We start from the raw sequence: 27,992 nt of genomic DNA, 5'->3' as shown, positions 1-27,992 counted from the left end.
CAATGATATGGCGTTTTAGAACCGAGCATTCGATCGACAAAATATGACAGCAAAACACAGACATGTAGCGAGAAAGTCGAATTTAATTGAATATTAAAGTTATTAGCCGAGCAGGAGATCGGTTAGTGGTGTAATCTCGTTGCTTTTACTGTCTTTTAACGAATCCAGTTGCATTTTGTCGGCAACCGCATGGGAACATGTGTGTTTTCGATGAAAAGGTCTATGTATTTTTGTCAATATACGTTGTTGAAAAGTCAACCCTTACACAATAGGTGTACATTTAACAATCTGGAACCCCTGGGGTAAATTCGGGGGGTGGGTGGTAGGGTCCTGGGGGGGGGGAATTTATGATACTGCTGCGTGTGCAGAAAGCATGACTATTTACCTTCCCAGCTTTTCTCACTTTACATTTTTGCAACTTATTAATAATACAATAATGTGTGTAATGACAATATGCACATCGCTATTACATAAGAGGAACGAATGCTTTTGTAACAGAGTTCGAACAATCGTTATTTTTTCCATCCTGAATCAATATTTCCAATGTCCGCTATATGCAATCGCTATTTATAGACATACCAATCACTTTCTTTTTTTACAAAATTAATAGCATCACAATTTAAGATCGAAGCGAGTCCTTGCCTGTATACGTATTATTGATACATCGTGGTTTAAGCGAGAACCAGTCGACATTTAATCATGAAACACTATGCGTTAGTATCCATTATAAACACATGCTGTTTGCGCAAGATATCACCTGGCAAATATACTTAAGTTAAAGGGTGTTAAATCAATAACCATGAACCACTTTAAACAGTATGGCGCGGTTAATATTGCAATATTTAGTAACATGTTAATGATACAATCAATACCATATCGAAATTAAGTTATTATTTTAAAATCGGACACTTTAATTTAAAACAAATACAGAACCATGTGGACAAACAAACAAGAACATGTGTCTAGACAGTGCAATCTTGATAATTTACAAATGCTTCAATATCAGCTGCTTTTGAATAAATTATCTGCTGATATAAGTCCGACATGTAAACCTCTGTCTTATGACATACCTGTATTCACACTGTTACTTGCAGATACACTAAATGAATGTACATGAACGATTCTGCGACCAGATAGTGCTATAAAAACACTTTTTTCTCCCAGATGCGTTTGTGTGTGGTCATTACTGCTTTCTTTAGCGAAAAGTTCATCTCGATACCTCCTGAGAAAATCTACTGAAACCGCTAGCAAACAAACGGAGATTTTGAGTACAATTCGCTCCGTAACGATTTTATGAAGTTAATCACGAAAGCGATGTTAACAAAATGCGGCTTGTATTTTCGTGTAGGAAAAGCGCTTTACTCGCCAACTTTGCACATCATTTTTTCGGGGTAGAATCTACTGGATTTCTGTCGAAGTAACTACTGTGGATAAAAGTACATTTCGTCAGACTCGACTCATTAACATTTTTTGCGGTCAGTAAGAGTGTTACGTTATGAAATGGAAACTGTTTTGTTTACGTTTTGCATTAAGCACCCTTTACGTATTTCGTCCAATAATAAGATAGTCCAATCTATGTGATTTTGTCTCGCTGAACCCGATAACTTTCCCTATATCTGTAGTAGTATGGTAGGAACTGCATGTTTGACAGTATAGTACGTGATGTTTTGTGGTTATGTGGAGCGTTGTAAACCAGCACACAATTTCACATAAATTTCTCTTAATAGACGCGACCTCAAAAAGAGTGACATCGCTTGCAAGAAGAAGTAACAATGTTTGAAAATCAAACATCGACTAATTGTACATACATATGGTATATTTTGAAATCTTGCCCCTATACACTAGTTGCTAGTGCTGCAGCGAATCCAAAATTTCAATGGGATCCGAATTCGAATCCAAAGGCTCGGATATCGAATATCGGTTCGAATCCTAATTTGAAAGTAAAAATACGCAAAATAAATTAAAACTTATATTGCTATAACCAAAATTTTGTTTTTGAAACACCAGAACTATATATTTCTTATGAAAAAAAGTAATTAACTTTTATTATTATTATAAACTTTACAGATACTAATATTTATACTACTTTAGCAGCATTAGTAGATGCAGCTGCAGCCGCAACAGCAGTAGTGGAAGCAGAAATAACGACATCAAAAACAAATACTAACTTACTAAGTTGATGAAAACAAACAAAAAATGGACTTATATTGTTTGAACAAACTTTTATACCCGGGACAAGATTCCGCAAATTTCTCAAAATCGCGCATACACGAAAAAGAGTAAGCATTTTAACGACAAACATTAATAACAATGTCGCATAATAAACACATATAGATAAACACAGTCAGATATAATATGAATAACGCTGTATTTGAACGAGAAATAAACGCATCACACGCAATCTGCAATAAGTATCAATAAAATACTTCGTAACGACCACTTATAAGCCAGAATTAGTATGCTGGTAAAACCCGAAATTCTTCCACACCGAGCATTTTAATTGTTTAGGTGCATCGTGAATTTTTTTCTGCGCTTGTACCATCGAAAGACTGTGTAATATCATGTTTTTGTCGAAAAAGTAGCGATAATGGTGACAAACTACGTACCAGTCAGCCTTTCAAAGGTTATATTACACTAATTCCGATTCCCATAGGGTCCCATTATAAAACTGACAACTTTCACAGCATTTTTCTAGCCTTTTCGACGTATCAATTTTTCCGAACCTGGTATCATTTTAAAGATGGATCTAACCTCTTCCAATAATTGCAATCAAAAACATACCGTCTCGCAACATCTAAGAAAGTAAATCGCTGTCGAATGAACCCACCGTAGAAAAACGTGTTTCGGAATCCTAATTTCGACAAAAGCCCCACACAATAGAAAACACACCCTCAAAAGTCCATCTGTTAAATTAGCTTCCAATCCAAGGCATCAAAGTACTCCAGACACATACAGGATATTACAAATAACCACAAAAGACATGTCTCACATTGTTAAATGGCTTATATTCAAGAAGAGAAAAGGACTCTTTAGAAATAGGCACTACTTTCGAATGGACCACGGAGGGATACACAATAATTTAGTGTAATGTAACCTTTAAGGGAACTCAACTTTGTCCTATCTTTTTCAAACTTTCTCCACATGAGATTTGAACTATTTCCACCATGAATATGCAATTTCAGTGCATGCGGATGGGGGTAAAGGCCTTAAAATGGCCATTTAAAGCGGTGACTAAATTGGCCGCAGTCAAGTCGGAATGCATGATTTTTAGTCTAAGTGACGACAGCTGATTTCGTGTCTCCAATTATTGTTACGCGTTAATTTTATGGCAAAAACTGGTATCATTGCATGCAAAATTCACCAATATATCAGCATAAGGTCCAATTAAATGTATTGATTGTGAATCAGTGTACTTTTCTTGATGAAAAAGGAGATTTTTTTTAATTTTAAGCACTTTTTTCACAAAAAAACTCACTGACAGCATATAAAATCATGTTTTTCAAGAAAATTATTACTAAAAGCTTCACTAAGAATCTAAACATACACATTGCAATTAAAATAATTAATGCTATTATGATGAGAGAAAACATTTGCAGCTTTCAAGCCGATAAAAGCCTGCTAAAGAGGTTGCTCTACCGATTGAGCTTATCGGGCAAATTTCACAGCATATAACCAATCCCGCTTAAGGAACGCACCGTAACATTCTCCTGTTCAAGTCCTCAACTGAGTGTACAGGGAACAGTGTATAACTGATCTCGACGAAACCACCGGCATGTTCTTTGGAGGAAGTATAATTGCTCCACGTTGGACGCAATTGTCGCCGGGAAGTGAAAAAGTGCAACCAGTTCGGTACACGAACCGGGGACCTCTCGCTATCAAGGCTAGAGCTCGTTATGCTTTCTATTGTATTACGATATACTCGAGAAAACGAAATGCAACTGCAGTCAGTTGCACCAGCAGACGAACACTTTACCGCATGAAGTCGCTAGTGTTTGTAAACTACACTACATCAAATTAATACAAAACCAAACCACGGAAATACTGTAAATAATATTGTTCGTAAAGAAAAAAACTTTCCGTTTTTATGGTTTTCAATCTATTTTTGATACCTGAATGTCTAGACTTAAATCTATAACATTAATAAACAAATATGTAATATGATAGGTGAGTGTACAATAATATCAAATCGCAACCACAAGGGCGTAACGATAGACCAGATAAACCAATCGTGTTACCTGTTTGTGTATCCGACTTTGTAAATAAAATTTACTTGACTTGACTTGACATGTGGTACATCGACTATCTCCGGAATCCTCCACAAGATAGGTTTTAAGCAATAAGTGCAAAAAGAGTTGTCGTCCCATGCACTCACATACAATAATTGGAACTATGCTCGGGAAAAGTGAAATCTCTCCGCGGAATTTGACTTAATGATACGATTAAACTTATCATGTTTAAGACCACCGGTAAACAGCTGCAGGTAATGCTGTACTTGAAACCAGCTTTACATACATAATACCGATATACTTAAAAGTTCAAGTTAAAACATTTTGATAATAAAAATAATGCCTCGTTTTAAAATTTGTAATTCTATATTAAATTGACCATGAATGTGGCGTACTATATATAACGCAATGCTACTCTTACTAACACCACAAAGCCCCTAATAAGTAAACAATTTGTAGTAATGCAAAGATTATTTGGATGTCAATACATTTGTACATGTATTCTTATTGTTTAGAAATATGTCGTCTTGAAAACTTCTTAACGCGCTATTTTGATTTTGACGTCGATCTTACACAGACTCGCTTCAGCGAAATAATTGCATGAGAAAAGTGATATATGGCGTTCTTTGACACGCTGTATATCGTTACACTGTTTGAAACATAATTTTACCTTAAATAAAAATAATGTGAACAAGATTAATTATTGGATTGTATTGCGATAGAGTCAATTACAATGTAACTTGAACGAAAGCGACAATACACTACGATTTTCGTGTCTCAAATAACCCCGTGTGCGAGTATGCAGAGAGAATTACTAGTTTACTTTGAAATTCTTATAGTTATCTAGATACCTCTTATGCTTTTTTTAAAGATGAAATTAAAATATTCAAATTATGAAAGGGTACTATCTCTAAAAATATTAAAGCAAAATGTATTGCTCTTGTGTAAATCACTTTTCCTTAGTAAGATGTATTTACCCATTACGAGTACTTTGGGGACACGAGAGGACGTGTCCACGTTGAAAGTATTGATCCCGTGACATGAGATGCTATCGTAATCAGGGGCCACTCTTAAGGTAATAGATAAACGCGTAACACTTGATATAATTACTTCAGGTAAGGTTCCAGAAGATTGGATTGCAATATTTGTAATGAATTAATATTTGTGTTGCAAGCTTTCAGATTATGTGTATCACCAGCAAGTTAAAACATTATTAATAAGTGAAACGAAGCAAAGCGAAGCAAATGTTCCAAATTAATTATCATGTAAATGTTCTCTTCCAAAAGTCGATTTGGTTACACAATTATTGTACTTCTTGTTTCTCTGTTTTGGTGGCCTGTTCTTAGCTTACCTTTTTTCAGTTTGTATAAGTAGCATAAAGCGTTATAAACCCCAAAGTACACAATGACCAGTGACTGTGCCCGGCGAACATGATGCAATATTTTGCCGCGGACGCATACTTATAAATCAAGTGAATACGCAGAAAGCCACAGGCAGCAGTATCATAAATTTGCCACCCCCCCGGGATCCTACCCCCCCCCCCCCGAGCTTACCCCAGGGGTTCCAGATTGTTAAATGTACACCTATTGTGTATGGGTTGACTTTTCAACAACGAATATTGACAAAAATACACAGTTTGAAAAAATAACCCTCATATAGTTATTATATATACACAAGGTATGAAACGCACTATATGCCTATTGCTGAAAGATTGTGGAACACTGGACGTGACCTTTTTCACCGAAAACACACATGTTCCCATGCAGTTGCCGACAAAATGCAACTGGATTCGTTAAAAGACAGTAAAAAACAACGTGATTACACAACTAACCGATCTCCGGCTCAGCTAATTACTTTAATATTCAATTAAATTCGACTTTCTCGCTAAATGTCACTCGGTGTTTCATCTACACATGTACACCATTTTAATTTTATAGCGCGTCATCTGGTTGGTTGTTCTGATTGTGTTGGCCAATGATATGGCGTTTTAGAACCGAGCATTCGATCGACAAAATATGACAGCAAAACACAGACATGTAGCGAGAAAGTCGAATTTAATTGAATATTAAAGTTATTAGCCGAGCAGGAGATCGGTTAGTAGTGTTATCTCGTTGCTTTTACTGTCTTTTAACGAATCCAGTTGCATTTTGTCGGCAACCGCATGGGAACATGTGTGTTTTCGATGAAAAGGTCACGTCCAGTGTTCCACAATCTTTCAGCAATAGGCATATAGTGCGTTTCATACCTTGTGTATATATAATACCTATACGAGGGTTATTTTTTCAAACTATGTATTTTTGTCAATATACGTTGTTGAAAAGTCAACCCTTACACAATAGGTGTACATTTAACAATCTGGAACCACTGGGGTAAATTCGGGTGGGGGGGGGTAGGGTCCCAGGGGAAGGGGGGGGGGGGATTTATGATACTGCTGCGTGTGCAGAAAGCATGACTATTTACCTTCCCAGCTTTTCTCACTTTACATTTTTGCAACCTGTTGGTTGTCAACCAAACAAAATCTTCGGGATAATGTATTATTAATAATACAATAATGTGTGTAATGACAATATGCACATCGCTATTACATAAGAGGAACGAATGCTTTTGTAACAGAGTTCGAACAATCGTTATTTTTTCCATCCGGAATCAATATTTCCAATGTCCGCTATATGCAATCGCTATTTATAGACATACCAATCACTTTCTTTTTTTACAAAATTAATAGCATCACAATGTAAGATCGAAGCGAGTCCTTGCCTGTATACGTATTACTGATACATCGTCGATTAAGCGAGAACCAGTCGACATTTAATCATGAAACACTATGCGTTAGTATCCATTATAAACACATGCTGTTTACGCAAGATATCACCTTGCAAATATACTTAAGTTAAAGGGTGTTAAATCAATAACCATGAACCACATTAAACAGTATGGCGCGGTTAATATTGCAATATTTAGTAACATGTTAATGATACAATCAATACCATATCGAAATTAAGTTATTATTTTAAAATCGGACACTTTAATTTAAAACAAATACAGAACCATGTGGACAAACAAACAAGAACATGTGTCTAGACAGTGCAATCTTGATAATTTACAAATGCTTCAATATCAGCTGCTTTTGAATAAATTATCTGCTGATATAAGTCCGACATGTAAAACCTCTGTCTTATGACATACCTGTATTCACACTGTTACTTGCATATACACTAAATGAATGTACATGAACGATTCTGCGACCAGATAGTGCTATAAAAACACTTTTTTTCTCCCAGATGCGTTTGTGTGGTCATTACTGCTTTCTTTAGCGAAAAGTTCATCACGATACCTCCCGAGAAAATCTACTGAAACCGCTAGCAAACAAACGGAGATTTTGAGTACAATTCGCTCCGTAACGATTTTATGAAGTTAATCACGAAAGCGATGTTAACAAAATGCGGCTTGTATTTTCGTGTAGGAAAAGCGCTTTACTCGCCAACTTTGCACATCATTTTTTCGGGGTAGAATCTACTGGATTTCTGTCGAAGTAACTACTGTGGATAAAAGTACATTTCGTCAGACTCGACTCATTAACATTTTTTGCGGTCAGTAAGAGTGTTACGTTATGAAATGGAAACTGTTTTGTTTACGTTTTGCATTAAGCACCCTTTACGTATTTCGTCCAATAATAAGATAGTCCAATCTATGTGATTTTGTCTCGCTGAACCCGATAACTTTCCCTATATCTGTAGTAGTATGGTAGGAACTGCATGTTTGACAGTATAGTACGTGATGTTTTGTGGTTATGTGGAGCGTTGTAAACAAGCACACAATTTAACATAAATTTCTCTCAATAGACGCGACCTCAAAAAGAGTGACATCGCTTGCAAGAAGAAATAACAATGTTTGAAAATCAAACATCGACTTATTGTACATACATATGGTATATTTTGAAATCTTGCCCCTATACACTAGTTGCTAGTGCTGCAGCGAATCCAAAATTTCAATGGGATCCGAATTCGAATCCAAAGGCTCGGATATCGAATATCGGTTCGAATCCTAATTTGAAAGTAAAAATACGCAAAATAAATTAAAACTTATATTGCTATAACCAAAATTTTGTTTTTTAAACATCAGAACTATATATTTCTTATGAAAAAAAGTAATTAACTTTTATTATTAGTATAAACTTTACAGCTACTTATATTTATACTACTTTAGCAGCATTAGTAGATGCAGCTGCAGCCGCAACAGCAGAAGTGGAAGCAGAAATAACGACATCAAAAACAAATACTAACTTACTAAGTTGATGAAAACAAACAAAAAATGGACTTATATTGTTTGAACAAACTTTTATACCCGGGTCAAGATTCCGCAAATTTCTCAAAAACTATCAAAATCGCGCATACACGAAAAAGAGTAAGCATTTTAACGACAAACATTAATAACAATGTCGCATAATAAACACATATAGATAAACACAGTCAGATATAATATGAATAACGCTGTATTTGAACGAGAAATAAACGCATCACACGCTATCTGCAATAAGTATCAATAAAATACTTCGTAACGACCACTTATAAGCCAGAATTAGTATGCTGGTAAAACCCGAAATGCTTCCACACCGAGCATTTTAATTGTTTAGGTGCATCGTGAATTTTTTTCTGCGCTTGTACCATCGAAAGACTGTGTAATATCATATTTTTGTCGAAAAAGTAGCGATAATGGTGACAAACTACGTACCAGTCAGCCTTTCAAAGGTTATATTACACTAATTCCGATTCCCATAGGGTCCCATTAAAAAACTGACAACTTTCACAGCATTTTTCTTGCCTTTTCGACGTATCAATTTTTCCGAACCTGGTATCATTTTAAAGATGGTTCTAACCTCTTCCAATAATTGCAATAAAAAACATACCGTCTCGCAACATCTAAGAAAGTAAATCGCTGTCGAATGAACCCACCGTAGAAAAACGTGTTTCGGAATCCTAATTTCGACAAAAGCCCCACACAATAGAAAACACACCCTCAAAAGTCCATCTTTTAAGTTAGCTTCCAATCCAAGGCATCAAAGTACTCCAGACACATACAGGATATTACAAATAACCACAAAAGACATGTCTCACATTGTTAAATGGCTTATATTCAAGAAGAGAAAAGGACTCTTTAGAAATAGGCACTACTTTCGAATGGACCACGGAGGGATACACAATGATTTAGTGTAATGTAACCTTTAAGGGAACTCAACTTTGTCCTATCTTTTTCAAACTTTCTCCACATGAGATTTAACTATTTCCACCATGAATATGCAATTTCAGTGCATGCGGATGGGGGTAAAGGCCTTAAAATGGCCATTTAAAGCGGTGACTAAATTGGCCGCAGTCAAGTCGGAATGCATGATTTTTAGTCTAAGTGACGACAGCTGATTTCGTGTCTCCAATTATTGTTACGCGTAAATTTTATGGCAAAAACTGGTATCATTGCATGCAAAATTCACCAATATATCAGCATAAGGTCCAATTAAATGTATTGATTGTGAATCAGTGTACTTTTCTTGATGAAAAAGGAGATTTTTTTTTAATTTTAAGCACTTTTTTCACACAAAAAACTCACTGACAGCATATAAAATCATGTTTTTCAAGAAAATTATTACTAAAAGCTTCACTTACAATCTAAACATACACATTGCAATTAAAATAATTAATGCTATTATGATGAGAGAAAAAATTTGCAGCTTTCAAGCCGATACAAGCCTGCTACCCAAAATTAACACTTAAAATGGCGCAAATCGCTCCTTCAACAGCTTACGACACAATGTGACATTTGTTGCTCATCCAGATAGTCTCTCTCATAAAAATAAGTCCTGTTGGCTACATTTTATTAAGTGTTCTCTTTAAAATCCAGTGTTGAAAGCTTAAGTTTTGCAAAAATGCCACAGTCCCCATGCAAAAAGCATGTTTGCTAAGGAATTCTTGCCCGAGGGGCCACACTAATGTTGGGAAAGTCATTTGGGTGTGATTCCTCTGTAGTTCAGTGTACATTCATTTCAGTACCTGGGGATGACTATCAGGATCAATTTTCCCAGCTTGGTGAAGTGTTGACCTTTCAGGATGTTGATGGATCGTCCACAAGCGCTGCACCACTGCGGCCTCGGTACCGGACAGGGAGTCGGATTGAAGTGTACACAAACCCGGAGTCAGGCAAGGATCATCCAGACCTTTAATAAAATAAAATGTTAAGGCCCCTGAAACTGGCAATTATGTTCAACACTGAGATAAGGAAACACATAAAGGAGACATCATGCCATGGCTTTATCAATATTGACACGGCAAACTCGAGCAGCTGGGGACTCGGCTCTAAAAAAAACAGGTATGCTCTATCAATCCAAGCAAGATGGCATGTCAGAGTTAAAAAGAGCAAACAAACATACAAAAGAGATGTAAAGGAAATTAGAAATTAAATGCCAGAAGTAATTTCAAGTAAAGTTATTTGTCTGCAAGGGTTGCTGTGGAAAACAGTGCTTAACGCATAGTTTGGCCTGTCGAGGTTCTGCTGGCAAGAACACATCGAAGTCATATCTGCCCGAGAACTGTAAGCTTGAGATAACCATATCTGATGAAGTACTGCTTGAAGAATGCATTCTAATTGTACTTGAACCAGATAGCATTGACAGCACAAGGCTTTAGACCCCCCAAAAGTGTGAGGCTTTCAATAGTGCTTACCTGATACCAGACCGCAATGCCCAAGACGGTGACATTCTCCCGGAACTGCACAGGCCGCATCCGCAGCACAATCCTTAAGCTCAATCATGGTCTGGCTGACTCTGAAATAGTGAAATCTGAATTTACAGATGCTCCTTTTTCTACAGGTTATGAGTTTATTGCCTATCTTATTAAAAGCAATCACAATGACATGCTTAAGAAGACATGTGCATTTCTGAAAAGACATACAGCTACCCGATACTTGACTAGGAAAAGGCGCTATGGTCTTCACTCTGAAATTCATTACTCTAAGGGCTTAACAGAACCAAAGCCAGATCTTACAGCTAAATGGCCCCACCTACAGCTAAATATGCTTTATAGGTTGAAAATAAAGTTATTTGTCTGAAGAACTAGCGCTATTAACTCATCAGCTATGTTGCTCCACCGGCCGCAATTCTGTTAACATAGTGTATATATGGAAATACCTAGTCTACCTCATGCGACGCACCACTACGTCCACTGTAAATACACAGCTAAGTTAGTACTTTAACGAACAAGCTGAAATTCATGTTTGAATTAAACAATCAGTATGATGACTTTCATTGAAATCATGTCCAGTGCACCAGTCAGAGCAAGACAGCTAGCGGATTGTTGACCGTCTGCGGCTCAAGGGACAAATGGTCAGGCCTACAAACAAAGAGAAAAATGGCATAAATGGGTTGCATTCATGTGATTTGGCATATTTTTCATCTTGCTCTCCATCTGAAGCTTCAATCTTTGGACATAATAATATTTACATTCAAGATTTGTTGGAAATGTAACCCTTACTTGTCCATACCAGGTCCCCCTCCCACCCGGAACAGTCCAAAACCACCTAAAACATCCATTTGAACCAAAATATTGACATCTCTCATCTATTTTAGCACCCAAATCATCAAAACATTCATTAAAATTCATGCTCTAATTGTCTCGCTTGCAGACGAATCCATGTGACCTTGACATTGCAGTAAATGTGCTTTTTTAAGGTTATATTACACTAATTCCGATTCCCATAGGGTCCCTTTATAAAACTGACAACTTTCACAGCATTTTTCTTGCCTTTTCGACGTATCAATTTTTCCGAACCTGGTATCATTTTAAAGATGGATCTGTCCTCTTCCAATAATTGCAATCAAAAACATACCGTCTCGCAACTTCTAAGAAAGTAAATCGCTGTCGAATGAACCCACCGTAGAAAAACGTGTTTCGGAATCCTAATTTCGACAAAAGCCCCACACAATAGAAAACACACCCTCAAAAGTCCATCTTTTAAGTTAGCTTCCAATCCAAGGCATCAAAGTACTCCAGACACATATAGGATATTACAAATAACCACAAAAGACATGTCCCACATTGTTAAATGGCTTATATTCAAGAAGAGAAAAGGAACTCTTTAGAAATAGGCACTACTTTCGAATGGACCACAGAGGGATACACAATGATTTAGTGTAATGTAACCTCAAACAGACAGAAACAATTTATTGAAAAGTATTAGGGCGACAGAAACAATTACCGTAAAGGAAAGGTTAAACTCAAATAAGATCCGGATTCGAAACCGATTTTACAAATAACGGTTAGATCCGCGAATCCTCGTTTGGATCCGCGAATCTCGGATATTTCGGATATCCGTTGCAGCCCTACTAGTTGCACAGGGAACCTCGAACGCGTTGGCGACCTATAAAATAGTAACTAAATTAACTTCTGTGCTATACAAAGTTTTTTTTTGCAGAACATAAATCATTCTCATAGAAGAAACATGGTCTAAAAACAGCTTTGTGATGCTGGTTTCAGTTTGAATGACAATAACAATTTTCGTTATACAGCCAGTAAGCTTGATGAACAATGCACAAAACTGTATAACGCTATAAGCAATTTGCAAGATGAGGGGTCGAGTGATATGCGTGAAGATGAGCAGGCTGCCTATTTCTTGCAGCAAATTATTACGCAGCACAGCAGCAATGACTCCACCAGTAGTAATAGTAGTACAATGAAATCGCACAAACGCAAAGCGTGTACAGATTATTATAGCCCTGTTAGCAAGAAACCTAAGGGGTCGCGAAATGTGAAACAGGACTCAATTTCAAATGCAGCTAAGATGTGCGACTCTGTTGAAGAATACATTAGGCGGCAAGATGAAACCAAATCGTTTGTCACTAAATGTCAGACAAGTATATCTAATCTGAAAAGGGCATTACAGGAAGTGCAATCGGATGAAAAAAGCTGGGAGAAACCGAAAACAAAGTCAAATTTGTCAAATCTTGCTACATCCGTGGCACAAACTATTGCCGGTATGCAAAATGACATTCGGAACTGTGATTTTGACTCCTGCATTTTTTGTAAAAATGAAAGCAACTCACCTAGGGCTATCAGCAAGAAATGCGGACACGGGTTCTGTTGTATGAACTGTATTTTGAAGTACTGGGATTTTGTGTATGGTGAAAATGGTGGATGCGTGCTTTGTTTGAAATGCAAATTGCAATATTATGACGACTGTAATTGTCAAATTGGTTCTCGGTATGTCATTATTGGTTAACTATTTGTCAATGTTTTAATTAAACCAAAATGGACTGCTATTTTACTGTTTGTCTCATAAGAACATGCAATATGGCTATAAATATGCTTAACACATATGTTTTCCTCGTGCATACACTGCGTTTTCAAATTAAATACCAGAGCTAGGACTTAAACCTAGATCTACTTCTAGAAGAGAAGGTATTCTACATTGAACTACTCTGGCAGTATGAATTGATCAGCACCGTTAAGTTGTCACGTCTAACATATTTTCTTCATGAGACCCGATAGTGCTATATAATCACAATTTTTCACCCATATGCATTTTTGATAGAACACAAACATCAGCATGTGAGTTGTTCTGTGATCTTTTCTGCTTATTTTAGTGACAATTTCATCAAGATATGACCATCCGTTCCGGAGATATACAATTTTAGCGCGACTCAGTAAACGTTGATTTGTATCGAAATCGCTATGAAACGACATTAGTTTAACAATGTGGTTGCGTGTTTCGACTGTAGTTTTGTCACCTTTCAGAGTATTTTGAAGTATAATACACGCAAATGCACGGAAATGAACTGCCTATCCAACGTTGTGCATTTCGTAGTAGTATCAAGAAAGACAAAACTGTTTCCTTCCTTGCGAACGTACATTTTACGGGAAAAACGCCTAAGCACAGTTATTAAAGCAAAATGTTCCAAAAAAATCTCTTGCTACAATCGTTCGCTATACTATACTAAAGATTTCATATTAATCTATCCACGCGTTGTTGAGAAAAAAATCGCCGATTCTCTGTTAACTCGACGTTGCGTTTTTTATAGCGCGTTAGCGGCCTGTAATTTTCAGCTACTTCAAGTAACCATAGGGTATCATAGGGTATGATAAATTAAAACGTACAAAACTGATTTCTCTACGTATAAACAGATTTGCAACTCTCGATTTATAGCAAATTAAATGTGCTGTCAATTTTTTCGGGGTACTGAATTTCTGTCGAAAACGTTTTGTAACTTATTGTGGTGAATACCGACCAAAATAGGGTGACTGTAGCAAGTTTACAGACCATTGCTACAATTCACTGCTAGCGTGTTGATAAAAGTACATTTGGTCAGACTTCACTCGCGAAAATTGTTTGCGCTCAGTAAGACTAGTACGTTATGGAATTGCACAAATACATGCGAAACGGCCTTGTTTTGACAGCACACCCACGCAGTTACAATAGATTTTGCTGTAACGATTCCATCGGCGCGTCAGTTTTCAGAAAGGCTACCATCACTTCATAATATAGATTAGCAAGACTGGTCTGCTCTGTTCCTCAGCAGAGTCTGTGTGTCAAATATTTCATGAGTAGCCATAATTAATATGTATTAGAGGGAAGGTAGATTTGAATAAAAGCAAAGGAACAGAGATAATCTAGGAGAGACGGGTGTTGAGCGTAGACATTTAATGCTACAAGAAGTTTGAGTGAGTGTATATATGCCAGAAACATTAAACGTTCAGTGGAACATTCAGTGTTGAAAAAGCAGATTGTGTATGAAAGGATTATATTGAGCAACAGGGTCTCAAAACAGCTTTGTGGTGCTCTTTTCAGTTCGAACGATGATAACAATATTCGTGACACAGCCAGTGAGTTTGATGTGCAATGCACCACGCTATATGAAAATGTGCAAGATGACTGATCGCGTGATATGCGTTAAAATGAGCAGGCTGAAAATGTATTGGAGCAAATTATTACGCAGCACAGCAACAATGACACCACCCGTAGTAGTAGTGTTATTTCAACCAACTCGCACAAACGCAAAACGAGTACGGTTTCTTATTGCCATTCAAACCAGAAACCCAAGGGATCGCGAAAAAAACTGGACTCAAACTCAAGTAATCAGCAGCCATTCGCTTTCATCGAAGAGTACACAATACGGCAAGATCAAATGAAATCTTAATATCAGGCTAGAGTCGCTGTTATTGAGCATGCGTTACAGTATGTACAACCTGAAGAAAGGAACACACCGTAGACAAAATCGTGTTTGTCAAAAGCATCTACAAACATTTCAAATGCTATTCAGAATATCAAGAACAATATTGACTCGTGTTCATTTTGTGAAAAGGAAAGCAACCCACCTCGTGTAATCAGCAAAAAATGCGGACACGGGTTCTGTTGTATGAACTGTATTTTGAAGTACTGGGAATTTGTGTATGGTGAAAATGATGGGTGCGTGCTTTGTTTGAAATGCAAATTGCAATATGATGACCACTCTAATTGTCAAATTGGTTCTCGGTATGTCATTATTGATTGACTATTTGTTTGAATAAAGGGAACAAAACCACACAAATGCCTGTTTCGTTTTATCTAATGTCCGTAGCGAGAGATACACCATGTATATGAAATAAGCTTGGTACAGTAGCAAATATTCTTTGCAGATAACATTTCTAAAAGTATGAACTATCACGCAAAATGGTATCCGGGCAATCGCTCCTACGGACAATCGCTCCTACGCTAAATTTGACAGGGCGGACAATCGCTCCTACGCTAAATTTGACAGGGCGGACAGTCGCTCCTACGTTTTTTTGACAGGGCGGACAGTCGCTCCTACGCTGTTTTGACAGGGCGGACAGTCGCTCCTTCATTATTTTGCCAACCCGGACAATTGCTCCTACATTCTTTTGTCAACCCGAACAGTCGCTCCTACATTATTTTGACTGCACTGCACAAAGTATACGCCGATCAAAGGCTAACACCTATAATTAACCGACAATTAAAATTACCGACTTGTTAAAAGTAAGCCGATTCAACATGAGCCGATCAATGCGATTTTAATTAATTAATTTACTTATTAAGAAACTATGTTACAGTTTGTTGATTCTTTAAATGTAATTTAGCAAACTGTGAAAACAAAAGGTATAATGTATTTTTTTCATACAAAGTATTATAAATTTCATCAAACAAAGTATTTCATGTACAGCTTTTTAGATGGGTACATAAATACATTATAATTAATATACTTGTAGTACATTCAACATACATAATGCTTAGTACAAGACTATTCCTCAACATTGTTTTTAAACTAGTAAGACTGCTTAGCAAGAAAAAAACACAGTAAAAGCTGTAACATCCATGAAAACACAAATTGATTGTTTATCAATGAAATGAGTTGTAGAAATGTAACGAGCTGCATCAAGGCTGTACACTCTGACCAGATATCATCAGTACAATGAAAAAATGCATCGACATACACGTTCATTTCTCAGACTAGATGTTTAATGATTTTTATCAGATCTCAACTACTCAGATATTTGAGTACTGACATAACTTTTGAGACAAGAAACATGTATTAACACAAAAGGGATGTTATTTTACTGTATGTCTCATGAAAACATGCAATATGGCTAGAAATATGCTTAACAGATGTGTTTTCCTCATGCATACACTGCGTTCTCAGATTCAATACCAGAGCTACGACTTTTTCATAAATTCATGCCAGTGCAGCACAGAGCTGTATTGAAATCAATTATTGTGACCAGAGACATGTTCATTCTGGCCAAAAAGCATACTTCCCTATTCAGCATTTTGAGTCAATGAAACATTAATTTTTAGGGATGGCATCGAATATCAATATCGGTATTCGAATGTTCCCAAATCCATTCAATCGATTATTCGAATATTCGCATTAATCGGCTGGATAGATTTTAGCTTGTTATGTGTGAACTTCCATTGTTTTGTACGTTATATCCGTTTGCTAAATACGATGCTGTTTATTAAAGTTGCTATCGAATAATTGCATCGTTGTCGGCTAATACTATTACCGATACTGTAATCGGGCACAAATAGAAGGAAAAAAATCGTGTCATAGAATTTTATTTTTATTTGAACATTTTTAAAGTCACGATAGCAAGAAGCATATCAATAAAGCATGCAAAGTACACCAACAATTCCAGAACAAATATAAGGAAAAATATCATGTCATAGAATTTAATTTTTATTTGAATTTTTAAAATAACGATATCATGTACGTTTATAAATAGAAAAATATCAATAAGTCATGCAAAGTCCTTTCGTTGGTGACATGATTCCACAGATTTGTAGTAGACCGCGCATGTGTAAAACTAACTTCACACACAATACACGTTGCGGTCTTCTGATCCACAGACCGTGTAAAGTATTTCCATACTTTAGAAGAGGCTGGTGGTATTTTCAGATTTGAATTATGATCCCTTGATGATGTTCTAATTTACAGCATTTGTAACTTTTAGTAATTCACATATTTTAATGCCTATTCAAACTGTGATTTCAGAAACTAAATTATTATTCGCAAGTCAAGTGAAGCCTTTAATTGACACCTAATTGACAAACAACAGTTCGGGCCCTTTGCGCGATTTGAGTAATTCACACATTTTAATGGCTGTACATACTGTTATCACATCAACTTAATTATTATTCGCCAGTCAATTGAAACCGGCATCCCATTGACAAACAACAGTTCGGGGCCTTTCTTAGAGCGTGTATATTGCATTGCGCAATCAACACTGATACGGGCCGCGTTATCAGTTTGACACGAAGCGGCATTAAATATTGGTGAAATTACGTTTGGAAAAAAATGCGAATTTATTTTTTATTATTCGAATGCTGACCATTCAATCGAATATTCGAATAATTTTGCCATCCCTATTAATTTTCATCAAGAACTGCTACAGGCATGATCAGATAATTCAAAATTGTTGAACCAGGGCTGAGTTTCAATTGCATACAGCCTCCAAAAATGCTTTCTTGACTCATAATATCATAATATGGTTTCACAGTATCCGCCAGAACTGGGGATTGCACCCAGATTTCTTTCTCACTTGGACATGAGAAAGCGTTTTACTTTAAACGATTTCGACTTTTGATAAGATCAACCAGGTAGAGTCAATATGCATTGAAATGATATTGGACATGCCTGCAAAATAGCCATTTTTTTCATTCACATCCATCTGAATATGTTATGTGTGCTTGCTTGAAGAATTTGCAAATATATATACTATAGGCAATGGTCAGAAAAAACTGACTCGGGTCAGACTTACAAAAGATGGCAGAAAACACAATTTGTTCACAAAAAAATAAAAAAAAACATGTGTGACCAACCATTAGCATGCTGGTAAAAGAAGCATTTCGTGTGCTTATAATTTTTTTCCAGTGTCTGACTGTTTGCACAGGTTATTGCGATAATGTGAAATATGTTTGCATTCAAGAGACAACATTAAAAAAAATGTCTTACAAGTGTTTCACAGTTTTTGGGTAGAAAATACAAACTGTTCGATTGATTCGATTGATATGGATTGTGTGAAGAGAGATAAGCATCTGAACAAGAGTCGACACACGGTCATTCAGCTGGTTGCAAACTATTTTTAGTAGTAACATAAAACCTTCAAAATTCATTTTGCCATGCAAACTGTAACATTTTTTCGGATGCCTCAAACTAGGTGTTGATTTTTCACCGAACGCACGAAGAAACACAAACGTGTAGCATTTTTCATGTGGATGAATATATCCTTTATTGAAACACACCGAAAACTGCAGACTAATCGCAATTCTGTAGCGAATACGAGTCAAAATAACAACGCAATGAAACGCTAATGCTTAACGTATACAATTTTGGTGCAAAGCGCGGCTAGCCAGGGATCATCGAGGGCTTAACAGTTGTCAACACCGCATCAAAAACATTTGCTGCGATCGTGTTGATTCAAGTTATATAAACCGCAAGCTGATATTTGTTTGGAATGATTTGAGGAGACCAGTATTAAAATGTTTTGAGTCGCTCAAAAGAGGTTTCCGTGTATCTGTGTGATGTGTACATAGCGTCAGTTTCATCTATGGTTTGAGAGGTTTTTCTGTTAGAAATGACCAAACGATACGTGATTTGTCCTTCTCGATTGTGCTGTTAACAGTATGAATTCGCCTAAGCAGAAACCATATTTCGGGCTTGTCAAAATTAGTTCAACATAGTAGACCACGTCGTTTTCTTCCAGCATTGTGAGTAGGAAAATTCACAATTCATTGTTCCTGGCAGATTTGTGGGTTAATATATTACTTTGTGTATAAGATAAATCATTGCGACTAAACTGTTAACCAAGCTCTGTACGACAAAACAAATACAGTAGTTACCTGCCGAACCACATAGCAAATTTTGATTTCATGACAACAACCTGATATTTAGGCGGGGGTAGTTTTGCAAACAGGCTACCATTCCCATACATATGAACCATTTTTAGATGTCCAATAAAGAAAAGATATCTTGCTAACCGCGCATATGCTATATTTAGTTTCGCTTTTCGTTTATGACGCACTAGATTCCCTGTTGAAGTATTCATTGGAATAACCGACCAAAACAGAGCCGAACAGATGTATGTGTTTAGTTGCACGTCACGTTTCTGTGTTATGTACATAATACTTATTTTCCTAAAAGGCTGAAATATGTATATACTTAACATGTTTAAAATATATAACATAACATAATATAAGGACTGATAAGTATATACTGCATACAATACCGCTCAAAATACGTTAATTATCGCTATAGGATCAACAACGTGTATCACCTTAAACATACGTTTTTTTTACTTTGCCCTAATACTAAACGTATTTCCCGACGGATTTTAATTATGAAATAAATTGTTGGTCATAAAAGAATAGTTTAATTCGCGTTGTTTGACCATGCAGAAGGTTGTAATCATGTTGTTGATTTATTTTAAAATCTCTTTTTTTGATTCAACAAGAAATTTAATTTCCTGTGGGCCTACAAGTTGCGACAACGTAGGCTACGAATCATGTATTCGTCCGCCGGACGTACGCACTGAGGCGGACTCTCTTTGCTATTTTTGCGAGGATCTGACTCGATACGGAGACCATTATGACCCCGCGGACACCAGACAGGACTGCGCGTTGTACTGCATAGGTATCATTTCGTCATTGTATATATTTATCTTAACGATTTATTGTGAATCTATTAAAACTGCATGTGCAGATTAGTAAGGTTAAAGACTCGCAGTAAATGCTTTTGACATTTTCAATTTGCTGATTATTGTGTTGTATATGTTTTTCACCTTTAATCGAATGCTCATAAGCAGTCTAATAATTTGACGTCAATGGAATTATTATTTCTCTCATATAGAAAAGGCAGTGGAGAAAAAAGAGCAAATATGGAACCAGTCGCAATAATCTCGGAACCGAACATGGCAGCGCCTTGTCATAGAAAAGGAAAACACAATATCTATGTTACGGAAAGTAAGTATATCATAGTCATAACTAGGGAAACAGAGCGCATCGAAACAGAACAAAATATATCAGAAATCGAATATAGCTTTAGGTAAACTTGTTTATTGTGGGTAAATGCGCTCGTACTTTAAAATTCATTAGAGTTACACGTTGGGGAGCAGATTTCTTAACGTTTTTGACAAGTACATTATTTTATATGCGTTATGATGACATTGAACGTCGCATATGTATACTCATTATCCGTGTGAATTTCAGATTGTGATCTGTTAGTGACCATAGCGTCTTTTTTTTCTAATCATGTCAAACAACAACGAAACATGAGAATAAACATTTAAATAGTGTGATAGATATTAAGATAGTGGGCGTGTTTTTCAATGTGAGAATTTTTAGAGTTCCCGAGCTAATTAGGCGTAATTTTTCATCATGCTGTTTTTGTAAATGTACACCCAATTAAGTATTTTTCACATTTTTCTTTTGTTGTACGTCATTTTCGAGTGTCTGCCCCTATCGGCCATTTGAAATAATAAAAAGGATATTCACAAAGCCAATCTATACTTTAGATATGTTATAGCTCACATGTTATTTTCCATAATTTTAGGTTTGCTATGAAACCTTTATTTTTTCATAGCACATCCGTGCATAATTTATTAAGTCTACTCATAGATTTCTCTTTGATTAACTATATTTGTACATGCTATGACAACTGTGGTTTAGACGCAACTGAACAGGCGAGGAAAATGGAAGATGCAAACAAACAACTGTATATTTGACTCATCGTAGCAACACTATTGATTCTTTTTTTGACAATGATTATTTTAGCAGTAGTACTGTGTGTTTACTTCAAGAAGAGTGATTATTTAGATTGAAGAACCTTACACAAATGTTATTCATTTAATCGAGTCATAGTACACATTGAATTACCTGTACGTCTACAAAATGCGTTCTTATGCTATAATGTGTTTTAAAGACTATGATATAATTGGTAACGACTATGCCCATTTTGTAAAAGCAACCATTTAAAGAATTGTGATTGCCAGCTACATGTCTAACAAGAACCAATAAATATGTATAGTACCAGCAGAGGAATTTCCACTTAAAATGCATTAAATGACCCGTGTAATATATTATTTTCCAAGAACCTGCCCCTTTAGTAGAGATGCTGATTCGACATTGTGACATTATTTGCGCTGCTAAAATATAAAAATCTAAATCTACAGCAGAGTTCGTGGCGTTAATATAAGACTGTTAACATCGGATAATTGTTAAATATTTATTGGCTTATAACGTTATATATGAGGTGCGAAATATGCTATATATAATGGCATATGTTTTGTTTAAACAAGAGCACATGACTTGAGGTCATGTTTACATACTGGCGTATGACCTCGATTTTAATCGTTGCATTTTTGTGGTCTGACTGCGCAAACTTAATTCAGAGTTTCATTCGCAATTGTGTAAACATCATGTCGTCTTATCAGATAAAGTGGGGGTGTTTTAAAATAGCACACTTTACTTACGTAATAACTTAAACGACAGCTCTATTTTAACGACAAAAACCAAGTTTAAATTACAACTCTTATGCATGTACTATAGGCGAAGTATTTTAGAACTAAAGATGGCAAACCGTGACATATATTCTGAGCATGCAGCATTCAATAACACTTTCATCTTATTGAATAATAATAATAATAATAATAATAATAATTATTATTATTTTTATTATTTGCATACTGATGACTTATTTTGTTATTTCTAGGATGAATGAATTCATTATAACAGTAAAGGTTAACATTTAAGCTCTCTTTATTGAAATTGTACCATATTCTACGTACAACTTAAAATTGACGTTTTGTGTTGTATGATGGTTTATTATTTTTTTTTTTTTTTTTTTCATGTTGTATTGTTCAATTTTTGTCATGTACATTAGACGCTTTAACTAAACGCACTGTAAATTGATTTGACGTATTTATATTTATACACTCACTATATGCATCATTTAAATCAATTTTAAAATGATTATCCACCGTATGAATTTGTACACAAATGTTTTATTTCGAATGTACTTACTTGTGAAAATAATAGAAGTGAAAGTTGAAATGACATGACAATACAAGTTAACACATTTTGTTGCACATACACGTATCCTGACAACGTTTTATTGTTTGAATTTCATACAATATTAATGGTATCACATTAAAAAGTAGAAGGATTGCGTGTTTAGAAATTATTTCATTCTTCCGCCGAACTTATCTTATTGTTTGAAGATGGAGAAGTGAGCTTACGCATCCCAACGCAAACGGATGATAATAACATAGTGTCGTCACGGTATAAACTGCCATAAATGCTCTATGCTAAGACTAGAGTGTTAGTCATGAAATTCAACCTAGCTGACATAAGTTATGTTTAAATACACTGGTTAACCTTTGATTTCCAGCAGCGACTAGTTTTGATGAGATCTGCTATGATCTTTATTTACATATCGATTACTAAAGATTAGTAGGGCTTTTAAAGAGGTGTCTAAATTTGCTTTATTCAGGCACACGCTAACTATTTGCTAAAGAAGGAACGCATTTGGAAGTGCAAGAAAATCAAATATAAATGATACATTAAACATGGTTTGAAAGTATTAATACACTCTCTTATTTCAAAAGACTAGAATCTTTTTTAGGCATTCAAGTTTAATCAAAATGAAATGCTATTATTTACAGTAAATGTCTCTTTTTATCATGTATGGGCTGACATAAGTAAAGGAGCATAATAATGACTTTCTAACTGGCTAATTTAACGTGTGGTTTACGCCCATAGTTTATTGCGGCTTTTCATGCATGACCGGAAAAATGTATATTTATATGAAATTTAACCTTCGTTGGAAACATTCGTGTAGTGAGTTGTTATTAATATTATGGCAAATATATTGTTTGTATTTCTACGTAATGTGGTGCTAACAGTAATATACGCTTTCAAGTTGACGTTTGCACATTTAATTTAGGTTGGCGTTGAAACTAAACCCTTTTTACCTCTTGTCTATTAGTAGGACTTGCGGTTAGACGGTTGGTCTGTATATGATGTTGCTTATATTGCTCAAATCATTTGAACATGTCCGTACGGAGGTTTGTGGGTCTGTTACTCGGATGGTCGGTTGTTCAGAAGACCAATGTGTTTCCATTGTATTTCTAAGGGTTGCTAAAACAAAGGACCATCAATACAAAACTACTTGTTAGATTGGAGAAACGGAAGACAAAAATCGATTTAAGAAAGTCGCAGGCCCGGGTAACATAATTATCATTCGTTTCCGCAATATTTCTAGACAAAGCGTTGACCAATTATCATCCAATTTATTTTAGTGGTAATTCGGCAGGAGAGTAAGAGGCCTAACAACTTGAGGCAAAATAAGTAAATGGTCATGGTCAAAGCGTTTGTGGCACAAAAACTAGAATATTATGTTTCAGACCTTTGCCTAGAGAACGCATTGGCCTGCGATCATCCAAGATGATACACGAGGTACACGCTATGAAAGGACGAAGCCTATCAATCTGAATGTAAGCCAGAAAGAGGTCACAAAAACATGAAACCATTTCCGCACAATATCTTCCAAACGGTTCAACCGAGGACCATACTAAATTCACATCATATTATTAAAACACTGCGGGGAATAACGTGATCACAAAAGTACATCGTACGCACAAAATGGCGGAAAAAGCTCTCGCTTTATGACGAAATTCAAGGTATTCTCATATTTTATATTATCAAAATAAATGATAACTATGCGCAGAGTACCCGCTTAGTCGCATTATGTACTCTGGTAAGTGTCGTTTTTTTGGATTTCTGTAGTTTTCTCAAACATTCAGGAACAATAAACAAAGAAAATTCTACATCGTCTGAACATACTTTATCTTAACATGTTTGCTATTTAAGACGACAAAGAACGGAATAAATACAACATTTTTTGGTTGATAACATGCTTAGAATATTCCGTACAAGGTTTTGCACGTTGTTAAAGCTTTTTTTTAGATCTGTGGCGAGGAATTTGGAAAATAGTACATCGTCTGAATGTTTTTTCTTTGCGTACATCGTCTGAACGGTTTTGAGTACATCATCTGAACTGCTTCTGTTTTTACTTTAAATGCGATGTTTATCATAATACAATTGTAATCAGCCAAGCGATTTTGCGTCAAAATGACATTCCGTTCTATGGTCAGCAAACACACAATCCTGTGTTATTTTACATGTTTACAGAGTGTTTTATTTTATTAAATTTAATTTATCAAATTAAATACAATTCATGCTTGTAAAAAGGTTGTTATTTATATATATATATATAAAGGCATGACAATAATGTTATACGAGGCATGTCATTTGGACGAAAGATCCTTGGCTTTTCACATAATTATATTTAAAAAGACCAAATGTAGTTTGCAGTAAAATTAAACTGAACTTATCATTTCTTTTTACATACTTGGCTTATGTAAGTGCTTATTAAAAATATAATGCTCGGCTCGAAACAGTGGCAGCTCTGAGCTTGCGGGGATTTTTGTCAAGCTTCAATAATATATGTAGTATATAATATTAAATGTAAATCTTAGTCTGAATTACATATATTTGGTAATCGATATATAATTATTTTTGTGAAGATAAAATATTGATGTCATCAAATAAGTTGATATAATTAGATGTCTGTTATAGATAGCTGTTTTTTATTTCAGAATGCGCAAAAGTCAAGCCGATCGCTTCATCGTTTGAAGAGAAAGCGCTTGAAGACATCGCAAACAATACGATTATTTACACCAAAATGCATTTCGTCAACTGCATGTGACATTGACGGTTGTCTGCAACAAATTACACATGTGCTTACGCCCATTAAGTCACCATTTCGTTCACCAGTGTATACAGTATCTTAACACAAAAGCGAGCAAAGAAAAGCATTTCTGCAAAAGCTCTTTTTGAGCAGCAGCCATCTTGTGAAAAAATATGCCGTGGCATTCATGACGCTTCTGAATCAGATTATCTTCTGAACATAAACAATGGATCAGTCAAAACGAAAAGCGAACAGGTAAGTGGAATCGATATCGTGTGAATCTCACAGCTATGAGAATACTGCAACACAAGCAGACAATTTAACGAGATAAATATTCATAAAATAGTTTGTGATAGTGTATCTCAGATATGAAATAGTTGCATATCTACATCTAATATATTTACTCTTCTCAGATTCTACCACCTCCTTTTAATACCAATTTATTGAATTGGTATAGACTTTCCGATTGCTTTAAGAATGCTTTGTGCTATTTTATGCCAAATACAAATTATGTTAATTTTATGTCATGAAATAAAATTTAATGTTAATAACGAAGTCATTATGACCTAGTGGTGTATTTTATATGAAGCATCATATAGAGGCCCTCGAATACATGTATGCGTTATTTAATCTTGACTGGGGTCAGAAGTGGCTACACGAAGGAAGTAAAATATTTTATTGACTCGAATAGCTCAATAACTGATAAATCACTTCTACCGGACATGTGCCCAATTTGATGGGCATACATGCGAAACGGCCTTGTTTTGACAGCACACCCACGCAGTTACAATAGATTTTGCTGTAACGATTCCATCGGCGCGTCAATTTTCAGAACAGGCTACCATCACTTCATAATATAGATCAGCAAGACTGGTCTGCTCTGTTCCTCAGCAGAGTCTGTATGTCAAATATTTCAAGAGTAGCCATAATAAATATGTATTAGAGGGAAGGCAGATTTGAATAAAAGCAAAGGAACAGAGATAATCTAGGAGAGACGGGTGTTGAGCGTAGACATTTAATGCTACAAGAAGTTTGAGTGAGTGTATATATGCCAGAAACATTAAACGTTCAGTGGAACATTCAGTGTTGAAAAAGCAGATTGTGTATGAAAGGATTATATTGAGCAACAGGGTCTCAAAACAACTATTTCCACCATGAATATGCAATTTCAGTGCATGCGGATGGGGGTAAAGGCCTTAAAATTGCCATTTAAAGCGGTGACTTAATTGGCCGCAGTCAAGTCGGAATGCAAGATTTTTAGTCTAAGTGACGACAGCTGATTTTGTGTCTCCAATTATTGTTACGCGTAAATTTTATGGCAAAAACTGGTATCATTGCATGCAAAATTCACCAATATATCAGCAAAAGGCCCAATTAAATGTATTGATTGTGAATCAGTGTAGTTTTCTTGATGAAAAAGATTTTTTTTAAATTTTAAGCACTTTTTTCACAAAACAAAACTCACTGACAGCATATAAAATCATGTTTTTCAAGAAAATTATTACTAAAAGCTTCACTTACAAACTAAACATACACATTTCAATTAAAATAATTAATGCTATTATGATGAGAGGAAAAATTTGCAGCTTTCAAGCCGATACAAGCCTGCTACCCAAAATTAACACTTAAAGTGGCGCAAATCGCTCCTTCAACAGCTTGCGACACAATGTGACATTTGTTGCTCATCCAGATAGTCTCTCTCATAAAAATAAGTCCTGTTGGCTACATTTTATTAAGTGTTCTCTTTAAAATCCAGTGTTGAAAGCTTAAGGTTTGCAAAAATGCCACAGTCCCCATGCAAAAAAACATGTTTGCATGTTTGCTAAGAAATTCTTGCCCGAGGGGCCACACTAATGTCGGGAAAGTCATTTGGGTGTGATTCCTCTGTAGTTCAGTGTACATTCATTTCACTACCTGGGGATGACTATCATGATCAATTTTCCCAGCTTGGTGAAGTGTTGACCTTTCAGGATGTTGATGGATCGTCCACAAGCGCTGCACCACTGCGGCCTCGGTACCGGACAGGGAGTCGGATTGAGGTGTTCACAAACCCGGAGTCAGGCAAGGATCATCCAGACCTTTAATAAAATAAAATGTTAAGGTCCCTGAAACTGGCAATTATGTTCAACACTGAGATAAGGAAACACATAAAGGAGACATCATGCCATGGCTTTATCATTATTGACACGGCAAACTCGAGCAGCCGGGGACTCGGCTCTAAACAAAACAGGTATGCTCTATCAATCCGAGCAAGATGGCATGTCAGAGTTAAAAAGAGCAAACAAACATACAAAAGAGATGTAAAAGAAATTAGAAATTAAATGCCAGAAGTAATTTCAAGTATTGTTTTTGTCTGCAAGGGTTGCTGTGGAAAACAGTGCTTAACGCATAGTTTGGCCTGTCGGGGTTCTGCTGGCAAGAACACATCGAAGTCATATATGCCCGAGAACTGTAAGCTTGAGATAACCATATCTGATGAAGTACTGCTT

General features: G+C 35.9%; 1 protein-coding gene across 6 annotated transcripts in view; it reads right to left on the bottom strand.

Moving 5' to 3' along the window:
- Positions 1 to 9,736: 9,736 nt before the first annotated feature.
- LOC127853941 (uncharacterized) overlaps positions 9,737 to 27,992 on the bottom strand; it is a 122,722-nt gene continuing 104,466 nt past the window's right edge. For 3 of the 6 annotated variants that reach the window (XR_008036800.1, XR_008036801.1, XR_008036802.1), the window contains exons 3-5: positions 27,418 to 27,581; positions 10,937 to 11,037; positions 9,737 to 10,431 (exon numbers count right to left, since the gene is read on the bottom strand). Coding sequence is in view for 1 of the 6 variants with exons in the window: in XM_052388812.1 (XP_052244772.1) it covers positions 10,256 to 10,431; positions 10,937 to 11,037 (277 nt within the window). In the remaining 5 variants the exon portion in view is untranslated. The remainder of the gene's footprint in view (positions 10,432 to 10,936; positions 11,038 to 27,417; positions 27,582 to 27,992) is intronic. The other 3 variants (XR_008036803.1, XR_008036804.1, XM_052388812.1) reach the window with 1 other exon arrangement.

The sequence above is a fragment of the Dreissena polymorpha genome, chromosome 12 (genome assembly GCF_020536995.1).
Source record: "Dreissena polymorpha isolate Duluth1 chromosome 12, UMN_Dpol_1.0, whole genome shotgun sequence".
Classification (NCBI taxonomy): domain Eukaryota; kingdom Metazoa; phylum Mollusca; class Bivalvia; order Myida; family Dreissenidae; genus Dreissena; species Dreissena polymorpha.
Note: the sequence above shows the minus strand (reverse complement) of the source record. Positions and strands in the feature narration are given on the sequence as shown.